Source organism: Dendrobium catenatum, unplaced genomic scaffold, assembly GCF_001605985.2.
Source record: "Dendrobium catenatum unplaced genomic scaffold, ASM160598v2 fragScaff_scaffold_853, whole genome shotgun sequence".
In the NCBI taxonomy this organism is placed as follows: Eukaryota; Viridiplantae; Streptophyta; class Magnoliopsida; order Asparagales; family Orchidaceae; genus Dendrobium; species Dendrobium catenatum.
The window spans coordinates 1,927,046-1,940,890 of record NW_021319315.1 but is presented as its reverse complement, the minus strand read 5'-3'; the positions used below and the strand labels follow the sequence as shown (position 1 = coordinate 1,940,890).

The window sequence follows — 13,845 nt, the reverse complement described above, 5'->3', positions numbered from 1 at the left end:
AAGCAAAGAGAAAGAAAGGAAAAAATGAATGAAATATTAAAGCTATAAAATGTTTTAAATCGTTTTGAAGGAAATTATCTAGAGATGTAAATTATTGAAAAGAATGAATTAATACAAAGAAATAAAATGATGTCTATTAAAGAATAATAATGATTATTAAATAGTTACCCACTGAGTTTACTTAGTAAACTCAAACCACGAGTTTAAATGTTTCAGGAAATTCCTAAGAGAAGTAATGGCTGAAAGAGAAGAACATGTTTACAGAAGGCGAGGTGCAAATGACAACAGGTAAAATAGAAATTTTTTTTTTATTAGTGGCTCTTCAGTTTATAGAAAAGTTTTGATGATGAGTAAATTTATACTTTTGGAAATGTACTACCGTCCGACTTTTCGTACCCGCCTCGTTAAATCGAGCATCCGGGACGGGTCGTGACAGATCCTCCTCTCGAATAGAGGAGTAATTGTATCTTGTTGTTTTCTTCCTATTTTCATTAATTCCTACCATCTATTTGTTGTTTTCCTGAGTTTGATTGGAGATTTGTGGTGAAACTTCGCTGAAATTCAGATACTTGTAAGATTGCTTGAGATCTACAAGGGTTTCCTATCAAATTGGTATCAAAGCCTCTTTTTGGGGCTGTTTTGGGACGGCTTAGGTAAATTCCTGCAGCAAATTTTCTGGTTTGAACACCTGTTTTTGTTGTTTTTGTTGTTTTTGGAGTGGATATACAGTTTTTTGAGTCTATCAAAGATCTGGGTATCAATGGAGGACAAAAAAGTGGATGCATTGGAAGAACTTCTTGAGAGGGAGATGAACCAAATCAAAGCAACAGTGGAAGATAGAATTTCCTCCATGGAAGAATAATTCTCTGCCTACGTGACATGGTCAAGAAGATGTTGGATCTCCACAACCAAACGGCGGCATCGGAGGCGAGAGGGCCGGAAGGGAAAAATATGAATTCTAAAATTTGTAGTGATGAAAATGATGTAGAGATCGTAGAGGGAGGAGAACCCACCTAGAACCTTTCCAAAGGGAGGAGAGAGGTGGAAGGTATAAAGAGAGACGTGAGCATGGGGGATATGAGCAAAGGGGTGTTGATTGAGACAGAAGGGAGGGAGATTATGGCCCGAGAAGTGCTGATTTTTAAGGAAGGAGGGGAGAATTCAAAGAAGGGTTTGGTATGAACGTGGAAGGGAGGATCAGGATACTTGGGGAGGGGAAACTATGGAGGAATAAGGGGAAATGGAAATGATCCGAAGGTCAAGAGTTGAAGATGTCCATCTTTGAGGAGGAGGATGCACATGTGTGAATTTACAAGGTAGAGAGATATTTCTCCGTCAATAGGTTGATGGAAGAGGAGAAATTGATGGCAACTAGCCTATGCTTAGAAGGGAATGCGTTGACTTGGTACCAGTGGAGAGACATGAGGCAATCCATACGGAGTTGGAGGAGTTCAAAGAATGCTTAATGGAACGTTTCCAAACCAGCAGGGGAGGGAACTTCAATAAGTAGTTCTTTGCCCTAGTACATGTTTTTTACTCGTATAATACAGCGAGAGATTTGAGTACCTAGCGAGTCAACTGGATCGGCTGTCTGAGGCTATTCTGGAGGGGAATTTCATGAAGGGGCTTAAGTCAAAGATTCGAGCAGCACTAAGAATCATAAGGCCTCGAGACTTGGGAAAGGCGATGGAGCTAGCTCAGCTGGTGGAGGAGCAGAAGTACTAGGAGAAAGGAGTCAGAAGAGGCAGTTCAGATGGTTCATACAAGAAGACCTCCACACTCCTAACACCCAAGGGGCCTACACCGAGTAGCATTTGAGAGATTCCCAGGGAGAAGCCAGTAAGAGGAAGTGGGGGAAATTTCAAAAAAGTTGACTCAGAGGGAGGTGCAGGAGAAGAGGGTAAAGAGATTATGTTTCTGATGTGATGAGAAGTATACTCCAAGGCTCAGGTGCAAAGATCAAACTCTTTAAGTTCTCAACGTCAGTGATGACTAGGAAGCTGAGGAAGGTGGGAGCGAGACCGAGGTAGAGGAGGACAAGCTGCATCTGGACATGGCTGAGGTCTCCCTGAACTTAGTGGTAGGATTTACTCTTAGCCACACCACAAAGGTGAAGTGGAAATAGCAAACCAAGAGGTGGTCTAATATTTCATCTCCAACAAGGTCGTGGACCAAATGGGGGTGATGTCGGTGGATATAGGTAGGGGTGTCAATTCGGGTCGATGGGTCGGGTTCTGGTCGAACCTGAGTTGACCCAGATCTAAACGGGTCAACCCGAACCCAACCCGTTTTAGCAAACAAGTCAGATATTTCAACCCAGACCCGACCCACGCGTGTTCCTGAGTTGACCCGACCCTACCCGCGGACCCGTTTGGATTAAAAACGGGCGTGACTGGTTGAGCCGTGAGCTGCGGCATCGCGTGTACGTCCCGAATCCCAATGTCCGAATGTGGCCAGACACGAAGGCAGGCGAGCTCCCGGCGGCAAGAGGTGAGCAAGGCCGCGAAAGGCTGGACTGCGGGAGCCGGGAGCGAGAGGGGCTTGCTGCTTGCATTTGGCCCTAGGCAGCGGACGACTGGCTAGCTTGGCCTGACCTCGAAGGCTCAACATGAAGGACGACTGGCGAGACCCTGACATGAAGACTGAGTCACTGACATCCGATTTGACTCGATGCGAATGGCTGGCCTGAGTGGCAGCAAACTCTCATCATCAATTTTTAATATTAGATGATTTAATTAACCTTGGGCTCTATGATCTGCTGGACCTAGTTTCATGAACGGTTGCACCAATTTAGACAGGTCAAAAACAGATTGATTTCGGGTTGCCGGGTCAACCCGAACCCGACCTGGTTTCCTCATCATTCTCATCATTTCCCACCCGGGGAGAATGATGCGGACATCAGTAGACGCTTTCGGCATATCTATCACAGGAGACATCGCAGATCGATGACCACGATCAGGAGCATTTATTTATGAGCTATTTTATGCTTTTTGTATTAGTTTTCTTATTATTAGTTTTGTTTTGACCATTGTACCCCTATGAGGGAATGTAGTAAGTTGTAGCCCGAAGGGCATGTTTGTCTTTGTGTTTTCTTCTTAGAGGCGTACTTATAGAAGCCAAGACTTTGTATTAGGGATGACGATTTTGATGAATGAAATTCCAATTTTTTTTAATGATCTCTTTGTGAGTTCTTGGGAAGAGAAACCCTTAGAGAGGGCTTGCATCACCCGTCAGCCACCAATGGATTCCGGGACTCGCGGTTAGTAGTTATTATTTTTCTCCTCCTTGCTTGGGAGTCACCACCGCCTGCCACCTAGCCCATGCCCCATTACCGCCAGCCTAAGTACCCAAGCTCCTTCCATTTCTCCCCCTAACCCGCCACCCTCATTACCTCCCTAAACCGCCGGCCGCCCAGCACCCACCCATCACCGGCCTTCCGCCAAGCCCCTCACCACAGGCCCCTTCTAGCTCCCATTAGCCACCAACCCCTCCTCCCCATAATTCATGAATTTTGAATTTCAAAATTTAAATCAATCCTTCACTACTTTCCTAAGATAATCCTGCCAATTATGAAAGCTTTTTTATTTGAATTCAAATAATTCACTCCCTAATAAGTTTCAATTAGGAATCCTCCCTACAATTAATCAAATCTGAAATTAATTTCAGATTTGATTTCAATCAATATTTAATCCTCATGGCCCACATACATCGAACCTAGACACTTCCCTCCCCTTTGCTTGGCCATCCCCTCCCCTTGACTCATTCCTCTCCAATTTCAATCCAATCCCAATTTAATTCTCCCCTACAATTCCTCCCTAATCACCCCCCCGCCCATATTTGGATTTATTTTGAATTTCAAATTAATTCCCTCATTCAATTTGGAAATCTGAAATAAATTATCAGATTTTCCCAAACCTCTCCCTCCTAGCCCAACCGACCCTCCCCCTCCCTTACCCGAGCCCCCATACCGTCGGCCCAATCCACTAACCCCATCCACAAGCCGCCGGCCTACCCGCGCCCCAAGGGAAGAGCTTCTTTTACCCATGTATGACGGATCCCGAACTTGAATCCGAATTCGTCTACGACCACGAAAGCTTTTTCAACACTCAACAGTCTTCGTTCTTTGATCTGAATTTGAAGGTCGACGATTCTGTGGAAGACTACGTGGATAGAACTTGATAGGAAACACTTATAGATCTCAAGTATTTCCTATCAATCTTCAGAAAACAGCGAGAAATCTTCACAAAAGTCTACACAAAACCATGAATACAGTAGATAATTTGTATTATTTGATGAAAGGAACACGGAAAATAGCAAGATACATTTGATCCTCAATTCGAGAGGAGGATCGATCTCTCCCAAATCTCTAGACACCGCTAGAGCCAAAGAAAACCTAAATTTAAGAGATCTCAAATTTCAACTTCAACCAAATTCAAGATGCCCTAACCCTAGAAAAGCAGAGTATTTAATGCATACAAATCAAAAGGAATTCTCTAAACAATCCCTACATTCAAAATTCCCTCTCAAAACCCTCAAAAATCCTTCCTAAAAGGTTCCAGCTGATTCGAGCGTGCGTTCGGCGTTCGAAATCGCGTACAGGAGGCGTATGGTTCCGCCTTCTTATGCGTGAACAGGTCCAGTCAGACCGGTTGGACCGGTCCAATGGACCAGTATAACAATACTCCCCTCACAAAGATCCACCTTGTCCTCAAGGTGGAAATATGCTCCTGTTCTCGTGGAGGTGGCCATCCTTGAGGTGATTGAAGAACCTTGCCGAATTGTTGAATCAAGGGCTGCAATGAAAGAAAAACATCCCCTCCCTCCTCCAGTATGATCACCTCCAGCTTGTGTAGTCCCACCAAATAATCTTCCCCCACCTCTTGTAGATCCCTAACTCTACTCTTAAGTGATACCATAGCTTTGGATAGCCCTGCATATCCCCTTATAACCACCTTTCTCCCATCTAACATTAATTCCATCGTGAGTGCTCCTCAATTATCCTTGGTTTCCCCGAAGGTTTGCAACCACTTCATCCCCAAGATGACATCAGTACTTCCTAACTCTAGTGGAAGAAAGTCCTCCCTTACCTAAATCCCCTAGATGGTCAACACCACTCCTCTACAGATCCCCTGGCCTTTTTCCACCTTCCCTGCACCCATCATCACCCCATAACAACCGGTGTTCACCAATTTCACTCTCAATTGGTCGACGACCTGAATGGAAATGAAATTGTGGGTAACCCCACTATCAATTAGCACCACCACCATCATGCCTCTATCTCCCCCTTCACCTTCATGGTATGATTCGTAGTGAATCCTACCACTGAGTTCAGGGAAATCTCGGCCAGATCCAAATGCAACTTCTCCTCCATCTTTTCCTCCAACTCCCCCTCAACTCCCTCATCAGTTTCCTCATCATCACAAACGGTGAGAACCTGAATAGTTCAGTCCTTGCACCGATGTCCTGGCGTATACTTCTCCTCGCACATGAAACACAACCCCTTTGCCCTCCTCTCATGCATCTCCTTCTCTGTTAGCCTCTTGAAAATTTCCCCACTCCCTCCTCCTACTGGCTTCTCCCTGGTGGTCTCATTAATGTTGCCTGATGCAGGCCCCTTGGGTGCTAGAAGAGTGGTCGTTGTCCTATAAGAGCCTCCTGAGCCGTTGTTCCTGGCCCCTTTCTCCAGATTCTTCTGATTTTCCACCAGCTGTGCCAACTTCATGGCCTCCCCCAAGTCACTAGGCATCAAAACTTTCACTGCCGCTCGGATCTCTACCTTCAACCCCTTCATGAAGTTCCCCTCCAATACCATATCTGCTAATCGCTCCACCCTACTGGCTAGGTGCTCAAACTGCTCCTGGTAGTCTGCTACTGATCCCTCCTGTGCCAGAGCAAAGAACTGCTCATAGAAATCTCCTCCTTGGTCGGTTTGGAAACGTTCTATTATGCAGTCCTTGAATTCCCTCCAATCCCTGATAGGTATCCTCTGGTCTCTCCACTGGTACCATGACAGTGCCTTCCCCTCCAAACATAGGCCTGCTACTGTCAGCTTCTCCTCCTCTGTTAGCACATTAACGGCAAAGTACATCTCCACCTTATATATCCACCCATACGCATCCTCCCCCTCGAAGATAGGCATCTTCAACTTCCTCACCTTCTGATCTCCACCATTCCCCCCCTTATTCCTCCATAGCTTCCCCTCTCCCAAGTGCTCGGCCCACCCCACGTCTCCCGGTTTTCCTTTGCCCTGCCATAACCCAAACCCCTTCGAATTCCCCTATTCTTCCTTCAAAATCAGCACCTCGGCGACCTCACAGCGTTCCCAATCAGCACCCATTTGCTCCGTCCCTCCATACCCATGCCTTCCCGTACCTACCTCCTCTATCCTCCCTCTGGAAAGGCTCCATAAAGGGTTTTCTTCTTTCTCCCTCCATGATTTCCATCTTTTCTTCCTCCCTACGAATTTCTGAATTCATGTTTTTTCTTTACTCCTCTTTTGCCACAGAAGCTGCCGTTTGGTTTTGAATTTCCAACCTTTTCTTCATCATGTCCCAGAGATCGGCTACTTGTCCTTCTATGGAGGAAACCCTTTCCTCCACCGTTGTCTTGATTTGGTTCATCTCCCCTTCAAGCCTTTCTTCTAGCGCATTAACTTTCTTGGCCGCCATCTTGATCCAAACTTTTGTAAATCCAAAAATTCCGAATTTGGATTACAAAAACAGCACTTCGTCCGTTCCCGACCAAAAATCAGCCGCTGAAATTCGCCCAAAACAGCCCACGAACGGTCTCAAGACTTGCTCTGATACCAATTTAATAGGAAACACTTGTATATCTCAAGTATTTCCTATCAATCTTCGGAAAACAGCGTAAATCTTCACAAAAGTCCACACAAAACCATGAAAACAGCAGATAATTTGTATTATTTGATTAAAGGAACACGGAAAATAGCAAGATACACTTGATCCTCAATTCGAGAGGAGGATCGATCTCTCCAAAATCTCTAGACGCCGCCAGAGCCCAAAGAAAACCTAAATCTAAGATATCTAAAATTTCAACCAAATTCAAGATGCCCTAACCCTAGGAAAACAAAATATTTAATGCATACAAATCAAAAGAAAATCCCTAAACAGTCCCTACATTCAAATTTCCCTCTCAAAACCCTCAAAAATCCTTCCTAAAAGGTTCTAGCTGATTCGGGCGTGAGTTCAACGTCCGAAATCGCGTACAAGAGGCGGATGGTTCCGCCTTCTTACAAGTGAACCAGTCCAGTAAGACCGGTTGGACCAGTCCAATGGACCGGTCTAACAGAACTCTACTCCAACTATCCACCGCTATTGAACAACGATTCTCCTTCCAACAGTGGTTGATTGTTCGTCGTCCACCCACTCCTCTAAATCCGGGTAACTCTCTGCTGACCACTACTCTCGACGCCTTCTGTTTAGTCGGGGCATCAATTTTATTGTCTAAAAATCATCCTCCGCTAAATCCACTCCAAGTGGGCGAAGGTGAGGAAAACTCATAGGCGAATTTTCTAATTGTTAGAAGGTGGAGTTAATGTCGTAAGTGTTGTAACCTTTGATTTATATTAATATCCTGTTATTTTGATTGTAATTCTTTACCTTTCGAAATCAAATACAAACGATTCCAAGAATTTATCTTTTGGGAAAAGCATTATTTGATAGCTTGCATAACTTAATGTGGGCTCCGAAAATTCGGTCTCGGCCTCCACTCGCTTTTCTTATTCGGCGAGGGAGTTTTAACGAACTAAGTTCCGAGGTGAATTTTGGAAGGCAGATGGGTTTGTAGATAAGACACTACCCAGAGATTTCGCCCTCATTTTGCGAGGACTTTATGATCTGAGTTCTGGTTTCCTATAGGCGCAAGCCCCTATAGTTAATTACCCCTCCCGATAACGAGAGAGAACTTTCGATTAAGGCTAGTCATCGATCAGATAAGCAGAATATACGTGTTATCTGGCATATAGTAGCAGCAATAGATTGGATACTGATAGAAATTGGATTTGGAAATTGGGTTTTGAACTAACCTCATTTGTCTTCAATCCGGATTTCCACACAATTAACTTGGACGAATGCTAGAACTCACAAAGAGATCTAGTTCTTCCGACGAACTCACTAAGAGATCTTGGAAGAATGAACTCACAAAGAGATCAAAAGTAGAAATTTTCATTTATCAATCATCATCCCCCAAATACAAAACAACTAGCCTATAAATAGGCCTCATGAAAAGAAAAAAAAATAATAAAAGACTAAAGTGCCCTTCGGGCTACAATACTACATGACCACCCGTAAGGATATAAAGGGAAAAACAATAATATGAAATAAACTAGTACATATAAATAAATAACTCAAGATCGTAGCCGTTGATCTTCGATGTCCTCATCACTCCTGAGTCGCTGTTCCTGGCCCACTTCTCCAGATTCTTCTGATTTTCCACCAGCTGTTCCAACTTCATGGCCTCCCCCAAGTCACTAGGCATCAGAACTTTCACTGCCACTCGGATCTCTTCCTTCAACCCCTTCATGAAGTTCCCCTCCAATACCGTATCTGATAATCGCTCCACTCTACTGGCTAGGTGCTCAAACTGCTCCCGATAGTCTGCTACTGATCCCTCCTATGCCAGAGCAAAGAACTGCTCATAGAAATCTCCTCCCTGGTCGGTTTGGAAACATTCTATTATGCAGTCCTTAAATTCCCTCCAGTCCCTGATAGGTCTCATCTGATCTCTCCACTGGTACCATGACAGTTTCTTCCCCTCCAATCATAGGCCTACTACTGTCAGCTTCTCCTCCTCTGTTAGTCCATTAACGACAAAGTACCTCTCCACTTTATATATCCACCCATACACATCCTCCCCCTCGAAGATAGGCATCTTCAACTTCCTCACCTTATGATCTCCACCATTCCCCCTTATTCCTCCATAGCTTTCCCTCTCCCAAGTGCTCGGCCCACCCCATGTCTCCCGGTTTTCCCTTGCCATGCCATAACCCAAACCCCCTTTGAATTCCCCTCTTCTTCCTTCAAAATCAGTACCTCGACAACCATAATGTACCTCACGGCGTTCCCAATCAATACCCATTTGCTCCGTCCCTCCATACATATACCTTTCCCCATACATACCTCATCTATCCTCCCTCTGGAAAGGCTCCATAAAGGGTTTTCTTCTTTCCCCCTCCATGATTTCCACCTTGTCATCATCCCTACAAATTTCTGAATTAATGTTTTTCTTTCCTCCTCTTTTGCCACAGAAGCCGCCGTTTGGTTTTGAATTTCCAACATTTTCTTCATCATGTCCTGGAGATCGGCTACTTGTCCTTCTATGGAGGAAATCCTTTCCTCCACAGTTGTCTTGATTTGGTTCATCTCCCCTTCAAGCCTTTCTTCTAGCGCATCAACTTTCTTAGCCGCCATCTTGATCCAAACTTTTGTAAATCCAAAAATTCCGGATTTGGATTAAAAAAACAGCACTTGGTCCGTTCCCGACCAAAAAATCAGCGGCTGAAATTTGCCCAAAACAGCCCACGAACGGCCCCAAGACTTACTCTGATAGCAATTTGATAGGAAACACTTGTAGATCTCAAGTATTTCGAATCAATCTTCGAAAAACAGCGAGAAATCTTCACAAAAGTCCACACAAAACCATGAAAACAATAGATAATTTGTATTATTTGATGAAAGGAACACGAAAAATAGCAAGATACACTTGATCGTCAATTCGAGAGGAGGATCGATCTCTCCCAAATCTCTAGACGTCGCTAGAGCCCAAAGAAAACCTAAATCTAAGAAATCTCAAATTTCAGTCAAATTAAAGATGCCATAACCCTAGGAAAACAAAGTATTTAATGCATACAAATCAAAAGGAAATCCCTAAACAGTCCCTACATTCAAATTTCCCTCTCAAAACCCTAAAAAATCCTTCCTAAAAGGTTCCAGCTGATTCGGGCGTGCGTTCGACGTCCGAAATCGCGTACAGAAGGCGGATGGTTCCACCTTCTTATGTGTGAACCGGTCCAGTCAGACCGGTTGGACCGGTCCAATGGACTGGTTTAACATAACTCTACTCCAACTATCCACCGCTATTGAACAACGATTCTCCTTCCGACAGTGGTTGATTGTTCGTCGTCCACCCACTCCTCTGAATCCCGGTAACTCTCTGTTGACCACTACTCTCGGCGCCCTCTGTTTATTCGGGGCATCAATTTTATTGTCTAAAAATCTTCCTCCGCTAAATCCACTCCAAGTGAGCGAAGGTGAGGGAAACTAATAGGTGAATTTTCTAATTGTTAGAAGGTGGATTCCTTGTTAATGACGTAAGTGTTGTAACCTTTGATTTATATTAATATCCTGTTATTTTGATTGTAATTCTTTACTGTCAAAATCTCAATCATCCCTTAGCATTTGATCCCATGGTCAGGATGAGAATCACTCCAATATCCTTCTATATTTGGGTAGCTGAATTAGGAAGGATTATAGTGAGGAAATTATGTATCAATTAGAAGTTATTTATTTCTTTATTAAGACATATTGTATAGATCTATAAATAGGGATAATTTTGTATAATAAGTAGAAGGTATTTTTACCCTTCTCAAATTCTATGAATTCTAACATGGTATCAGAGCCGATCGAGAGGCCTTCATTGCCGAACGATCCAACCTTCTAACGCTGCAAGAGGCCGACGTAGAAGATAGGCCTCCAATTCTGCCAGACGGAAGTGCCGATTCTGCTAGTTGCTGCTGCAGACGGAAGCCTGGACTCCGTCAAAACTATCATCGAAGGAGCCTAGACGAACAACCATGAAGGAGACAAAGGAGACGAAGGAGAGAAAGTATCGTACCCGTTCGAAAACGTCCGTGCAGAAGACGAAGCCGAACGGAAGCCCGATCCGATCGTTGGACACTTGCGACTAGCCGGACGAAGTCACCTATCCGACTCGCGGGAGGAAGCCATTGCGACCAAGCTCGTGGTCGGCACGCCTACGTGCGACTTGGGGGGTGAAACCGCGCCCCGTGCCTTGTCCCATTCTGAGCCTTTTTTTTAAGGCTTTGACAGCTCGTTTTGTCCAAAAAAAAAATCTTTCTCATCGACCTTTATTGTCGACAAGGGAAATTTTCTCCGAGAAACCTTCATTGCTGAATTTCTGAGGAATACAAAGTTCCCACCACCGACCTTCATTGCTGGAATTATGAGAAATACAGGTTCCCACTACCGTCCTTTATTGCTGGAATTATGAGAAATACAGGTTCCCACTACCGTCCTTTATTGCTGAAATTCTGAGAAATATAAGTTCCCACAACCGGCCTTAATTGTCGGAATTTTGAGGATAGTTTTCCATCATCGGCCTTCATTACCGACTTTCTCTGGTGGTTGATATGCTACCATAACCAATGCAGCTCTACCTCTGAGCGAGTAATTGCAAGCTGGTCTCCAGCTTGAGGGAGAGTGTCAAAATCTCAATCATCCCTTGTCATTTGATCCCACGGTCTGGATGAGAATCCGTGGGAGGCCACCTGGATCATGCCAATATCCTTCTATATTTGGGTAGCTGAATTAGGAAGGATTATATTGAGGCAATTATGTATCAATTAGAAGTTATTTATTTCTTTATTAAGACATCTTGTATAGATCTATAAATAGAGATAATTTGGTATAATAAGTAGAAGGTATTTTTATCCTTCTCAAATTCTATGAATTCTAACATTTATCTATCGAAATCAAATACAAACGATTACAAGAATTTATCTTTTGGGAAAAGCATTATTTGATAGCTTGTATAACTTAACAACTTATATTAATTTCTCGCAATTCTTGAAAACATAGTTGTTTCACATCACATATAATTCATAAAATGTTGTGGGTGTTGGACTCAAAAACATGAACAAACCAATGCCAATATTGTGCCTAATCATAAACATTTGTCAATGATGGTAAAATATATGTCGACTAATGTTTCCAGATGTCGAATTCTAGATGCCCCCCACATCCAACTCACAATACCCTTCAACATTCAACTCCTAATGATCGTCATCACTCTTTATCAACACAAAGCATCTGTTATCCAAATTGTGTCGATGTTCTGCTCAAGAACTGATTTCCACCATCGTTCTTCGCCAACATCATTTAATAGACATCTTGCATGCCCCGTCGATATCACCAGCATTCAAGACCACCTACTAACACCTCAACAGGTTTCAAATAATCAAAATTATTATATTGTATTCATGTCTTCCTTGATGATGTGGAGGACATTAGTAATTTCAAACTAAAGCTAGTGGATCTATTCCAACTGGGCAAGGGACCCATTTTTTTTCTCTTAAAGTTTTCCAAGTAAAAGATCTTTAAACCCTCTTTCTTTGCAACCCTCTCATATATGCGTGTGTGATCTTTGAAAAAGCTGAAGACACAAGTCTCAATCAATATCACTATAAATTTTCTAACATACAAAAATAGTAGATCTCTTGACATGAAACTAAATTAGTTCTCTAAAATTGACGTAATATTTCTAATACTTTCTTCGATAACTTTATAATAGGACTCATTCATTTGAGGCACTATAATTATTACAATCTCGAAAATCATTTGTGTTCTTAAAAATTATATTAAAATATTTTTTTGACCCTGTCATTTTCTTAGTCATCGAAATTCTATTGAAATAATTTATTAATCAAATTATTGCAATATCTATCATAACTTTCTATAAACCTCAATGGGTATCTTATCTGGACCTCACGCCTTGATTTTCAAGTTTGACAACGATTGGGATACATACCCATTTCCTTTTCCCAAATGAATTTTATAGGGGCTTGTAAAGAATTACAGGAGAAATTTTATCCGGAACAAAATTGTGCGAGTTGATATTGAAAAGAATTCTCACTATGCCTAGTTCAGTATCTGAAGAGTCTCTCGTGATAAAAAGTTACTACACGTAAACAAACGTACCAAATTCAGCAGGCACATACCTTTTCATACATTTTAATGGCTGGCATGTTAGATGCCCTCACAAACAGATCTACAAAGTAAGCCTTGTCACTGCGATAAAGAAAAACTCTGGTCAGTAAATGTGGCAGAAATAATCAAAGCACTCTGACAATTTAAGCAGAATTCATAACTAATCCTAATTCTTTAAAAACGGATATCAAACATGGACCATACAGACTGGTTAGCCAACGCATAAAAAAAGCTTTTTGTGGATAAAAAGGCAAATCAGACTACCATAAAACAAGGATTAGAATCAGTTACACGCACAGAAAGAGGGAAATGAAGGGACAGAAGAAAAAAGTTTCAATGCCACGGTTGATTAAGAATTAGCCAATTGCTCATTCTCCGTTTTGATACATGAACCAATTGTGTACGTGAGACCACCATAGAAAAAATGAAAACTGATAGAGCCTCTTGGATAATATGCAAAACCAGAAAAAGAACATTGGTTGATTGAAAGTTAAAAAAACAAAACCTCCTAAATAAATTGCATTTTTTTTGGACTAAACCCTACGACTTGCAATTTTTTTGGACGAACATACAAAAATAAACCTATAGATTGGAAACTTAAAATGTAGATTACATTATTTAACATCTCATAATATGCATGAAACAAGTAACAAAGGTTACCATATTGAAAGCAATCTTACAGTATTGTAGCATGATAAGTGTTGTGTCCTAGAATATTTATGGCGGCAGAGAAGTATAAAGTTTAACGTCTTAACATTGTACGAAGATCCAACACGCAAACAGATGAAAGAAGAGGGTGTGGCATTCATAAGAGACACCAGAGTTTTTACGTGGAAACCCCTGAAAACAGGGAAAAACCACGGGGTCTAGCCCAGTTTGAATG

At 42.5% G+C, this 13,845-nt stretch overlaps 1 protein-coding gene across 1 annotated transcript in view; it reads right to left on the bottom strand.

Moving 5' to 3' along the window:
* LOC110108002 (N-terminal acetyltransferase B complex catalytic subunit NAA20) overlaps positions 1-13,845 on the bottom strand; it is a 52,614-nt gene that overhangs the window by 13,215 nt on the left and 25,554 nt on the right. Inside the window, exon 4 of the mRNA XM_020838484.2 lies at positions 12,974-13,043. Within this exon, the coding sequence (XP_020694143.1) occupies positions 12,974-13,043 (70 nt within the window). The remainder of the gene's footprint in view (positions 1-12,973; positions 13,044-13,845) is intronic.